This window comes from Monopterus albus, unplaced genomic scaffold (assembly GCF_001952655.1).
Source record: "Monopterus albus unplaced genomic scaffold, M_albus_1.0 scaffold209.1, whole genome shotgun sequence".
Lineage (NCBI taxonomy): Eukaryota > Metazoa > Chordata > Actinopteri > Synbranchiformes > Synbranchidae > Monopterus > Monopterus albus.
The window spans coordinates 1,010,941-1,015,633 of NW_018128089.1; the positions used below are offsets into that span (position 1 = coordinate 1,010,941).

The 4,693-nt window shown below is 41.4% G+C and overlaps 1 protein-coding gene across 6 annotated transcripts in view; it reads right to left on the bottom strand.

Moving 5' to 3' along the window:
- Window positions 1–4,693, bottom strand: part of sh3glb2b (SH3-domain GRB2-like endophilin B2b) — a 20,318-nt gene that overhangs the window by 11,613 nt on the left and 4,012 nt on the right. For 4 of the 6 annotated variants that reach the window (XM_020618845.1, XM_020618843.1, XM_020618848.1 and 1 more), the window contains exons 3-6: window positions 4,436–4,447; window positions 3,165–3,293; window positions 2,500–2,633; window positions 1,570–1,662 (exon numbers count right to left, since the gene is read on the bottom strand). In XM_020618845.1, coding sequence (XP_020474501.1) covers window positions 1,570–1,662; window positions 2,500–2,633; window positions 3,165–3,293; window positions 4,436–4,447 — 368 coding nt within the window. The remainder of the gene's footprint in view (window positions 1–1,569; window positions 1,663–2,499; window positions 2,634–3,164; window positions 3,294–4,435; window positions 4,448–4,693) is intronic. The other 2 variants (XM_020618844.1, XM_020618849.1) reach the window with 1 other exon arrangement.

The following is a 4,693-nucleotide window of genomic DNA, read 5'->3' on the forward strand; positions in this document are numbered from 1 at the left end:
AATGCTCTTTTGACATGTTTCAATATGGGTCAGCAAAGCTGTTAGGACAAATTTGAGTGTAACACCATCGAGGCTACGATGGTTTACAAGGAGCTGTTGCCACGACTAGATAGGCTCCCTTCATTTTCTAGTTGGCAGTGGGGTTTCTATGCCACTGTGTAGCATTTCGTCATCACTTCCTAAAAATGGTTACTGAAACTAAACAGGACATGCTGGAGTTAAAACTAATAGATGTTGAAAAGCAGTTACTTTTACTGAAATGACTGCAATGCAGATAAAAGAGAGGATGGTGGAGAAGATGGTCTGTGCGACCACTGAACCAAGAGAACGAGGGGAATTGCCGTGCTTGTCCAGCCACTTAGAGACATGAATGGGGAAATGAGATGCAAGCAGTCACAGTTGTCTGTGTTGCCACAATGTGTATTTAAATTTCTGGATAGGTGCAGGTCGGGCTACAGCGCAGGGTACGACACTATGTGTTACCTACATCGTACCTATGATGTAAATTCAGCACAGAACCATAAATCAAGCTTAAGGCCACCACTCCATGAGGTGGTCATCTGGTCGTCACTTGGAAAGCTTTTCCATCAGCCTAGGATTTCAAATCATGGTCCAAATGTGGCTTGAGTTCTGAATTAATCACCAACAGTGTCACCAGCAAAGCATCACGTCCTCCTCCTCCTCCATGCTTTACAGTGAGAACCACACAATGCAGATACCATCCATTCATCTTCTCTGTGTTTCATAAGAACATAGTGGTTGGAACCAAAAAGTTGCACCCATTGCACCACTGGTCTAATGTTCACTCCTTGTGTTCCTTGGCCCATGTGGTTCTCTTCTTCTCTCTCAGTCTTGGCTTCTTTGCAGTAGTTCGATCATGAAGGCCTGATTCACAGTTGATGCGTCTGCTACTCTGTGAAGCACTGATGTGGGCTCTAGTCTGAGATGCTGCTATTTGGTGATGTCTGATGCTGTACATTACATTCATCACGTGGACACCAACACTGCACCACATGAATGATTAAACTGCTCTGTAACTACAGCAATGTTGGGGAAACTACTTGGAAAATGTAGCTTTGCAAACGATCAGTTACTTTACACTGGAAAAAGTTAGCTACTCCAGAGAGAAATGCAGTTTTGTAAATGGAAGTTACTTAGAAAACATAGTTCAACATACTTTGTAAAAAATGATCAATCTGACAATGAAACAATCTCACATGTCAGCAATAAATGCCAATCAGCTGAGTTTATTTACCTAAGAAAAAAACAATCTGTCCTAAATAAAACAATCTCAAAATGATATTATATATTTCTTGTAAACAAATTTCATTTGTAGTATCTGAAACAACTATAAAATATATTATATATAAATAAAAATGAGCCTGTTGTGTTACTCGCCCATTTTGCAACACCTGACTTGTACAAACTTAATAACTAAACCAGTCTTGAACTTGCACCTTTTAGACCATATGAACAGCTTGAACACTGGTGAAATGAAAGCAGGAAGAGAATAAAGAAGCAGAACTTTAGAACTTCAGCAGCAGCAATACCAGCAGTCCTGACACTCACCGTTGCCTTGGCTTCTGCTTGCTTGGCTTTTTTCAGACGGGCTTTGCAGATGTCAAGATCCAAACGTCGATTCTCCAGAAGTCGCCTCTCTTTCTGCACAGGACAAGAGGGATGGAGTCAGAAACAGGTGCTGCAGGGAACAAACCTTACTACACTCAGTTTCTATGTATTTAACAGAACAATGACACAGCTAGCTATAATGAGACATTCAATCAAAACCAGCCCAAAATCAGATTCAGTGGAGAGGTCCACTTGAGTGGTATAAATATAAACCCAATGTCTAACCCAGAGTGCACTGTGAACAAGTGTCTGTGTCAGTGAAACCCATTTTAAAATACTGGGGGTGGCTGTGGCTCAGGAGGTAGAGTGGGTCGTCTCCTAACCGGAAGATTAGCAGTTTGATTCCCAGCTTGTCCAGTTCACATGTCGAAGTGTCCTTGAGCAAGACACTGAACCCCCAGTTGCTCCTGGTGATGACACCGGTGCGTGAATGTGTGTGTTTGGGAGTGCGAATGGGTGAATGGCCAAATAGTGTGAAAGCGCTTTGAGTGTGTTGCACTGCAGAGAAAAGCGTTATACAAGTATAAGACCATATAAGCACCAAGGACTTAGAATATATATCCCAAGTCCCTTATATGATCATTCCTTGGTCTTTAATCCTCACTCAACCCAGAAGTCGACCAAGGATAGAGGACTGAAGTCACTGAAGTCTTGTGTGGACTGACAAGAAATCAGTTGGTGAATGGACATTTCAGGTGAAAGGAATTCTCCTATTGTTAATAAATATCTTTCATCAATTTCTCTCTCCTTGTGTTTTCTCCTTGCATCTTGCTGTATGTGGGTGGGACTAAGATGCAAGGAAAAGAGGGAAGTGACTGAAACACTAGTCCTTATAAGTGACTTGGGATGTACCCAGTCAAGTCAACTTACAGATATAGTCCTCCAATCTCCTTCCAGGAAGTTGCGAAGGGGGGTGAGGAAGGTAACAGCTGAGGTTTGGAGGAGCTCACGTTCAGCTCCTCCTAGTCTCTTCTGGTACTCGCCTACGGTGATCAGGGTACTTCCTATAATTGGCACAATGCACAAATACACAATTGCATTACACTTTATTTAAAATATAGCGGCTTTACAAAGTCCCATATAAGTACACTACCAAAACAAGACATTTACAAACTTAAATGACAAATTATTTTGCACAAAACTACAGCCTGACTTTAAGAAGCACATTCATCTGATTCCACAACTAAATGATGATAAATTTTTTTGGAGGGGGGGGGGAATTGACATTTTTGGCCTGATGGTCAAGGCATGGCCAAAATTATTAAGAATCAATCTATTGAGACCGTTAGGAAGTGCAGGTTACTGTATATGGAGGCTAACAGATAACAGTGATAGAATGGTTACAGCACAGCACACAGTGTACAAGGAAACTGCAACTGATCCCACGTGATTTTGAAAAACATCCTCACTTTCAGGTACAGACCGACTGCCTCTGTGGTCTTCTTCATTACTGTATATCCAAACACATGTGACAGCAACAGCTCAGAGTCTCATTAAATGAAGCAATATCAGTTTCAGTTACAGCTCACACTGACCGTACGGTGTCTCCGAACCAAATTCACCGGCAGCTTCCAGCATGTACTGGCCCAGCAGTTCTGCATTGGTCGCCCTGGAGGGAAGCTTCTTGTCCAGCTTGTCGTAGATGAACTCCTCTATTCGAGCACCTGGAGAATAGGTGATAGAGAGACCACTGTGAACCCAAAACTGTGCCTGTTTGATGCAGCGTTCTAGCAGCCTCAATCAAGATTACTGACATAAAATGGAAAATAAAGCTGCTGCAAAGCTCTTGATATTCACCAGACAAATAGACAAACAGATATGAGCTCTGAGCCCGAGTGTTCTTCTGTGGACATTGTTTTAATAATTAGCCACATTTACTCTGAAGGTACTTTGTAATATTAATGAGTGGGATGGCCAAGGCTGACGCACAGACTCAGTGGCACATTTGAAATGAAACCCCTAGTTCTATGAAAAAATAAACCACATATTACTAAGAATCCAGTTGTTTATTTTGTGTAAAAGTGAGACAAACATAGTGCTTTCTTTTTAAATTCTAAAGCGCATGAACATATTTAAGGCAACAATTTGTCATTTTTTCATTTTTCATTCATTAATACTGACAAGCATCACATTTTGGTTCTGGCAGGGGCAGCAGCAAAAGTAGATGCGAGAGAGAGAACAGAATCATGAGCATAACAGATGGTTTGAGCGAGCGGCGGAGATCCTCCCTCGCTCTCCAGTCTGATTCGGCTTTTACAAATCTGTGTCTACATGCTCTTCAGTACCGAGTTGCAGACTGAGTAAAGCTCAAAATGTGGTTTGTGCACCCTCAAATGTTTTGGCGGGGATTTACTTCCATATTCCAAGTTGGACTGTTATCAGGAAATGAGGCCCAGGACCTTATTAGTGTTGGCTTTTCTTATTAGTGCTGCCAGTTATTTTGACACCACTATTTGAATGCTAGGTTTGTTTGAATATTTCCAGTATCCCTGAAGGAAGCATTGGCTGTATCCGGTGGCAGGTGTCTTCCTGCACAGAAGGTCATTAGTAATTCGACACCTCTCTGTATTCACACAGTCTCAGTCTGTCCATACATGTTTGTGCTTCTACTTAGTTTGTATTTTTGTTTAAGTTTCAAGATGTGATACATGTCCTTGTTCAATCCCTATGTGAAATGTGGAGCCATACTGTAGGACTGTACATGCTGCACAGTAGGTCATTTGTATTTGTTAATGCTGAAGGAAGTACACTGACTTCATACAGTCTTTCCTTACACAGCACTCTGGTAAATAAGACCAAGACTTACCAGTGTGGTCAACTGGAGCATGGGGGGTTTAAAAATACACAGAACAAAAGTTAGACAGAATCCATTATAAGGATCTGAGAATGAATGTATGTATCACTATGACAACTGTTAAATGGGTAATTGAGGGGATATGCAAACCATTAACCCATATTTTTAACATGTCGTTTCGACTTGGGCAGTTCCCCAAAAATATGAAAATAGCAAAGGTTATTCCACTGTATAAATCTGGTGATAAGCACAACTTCACAAATTATAGAC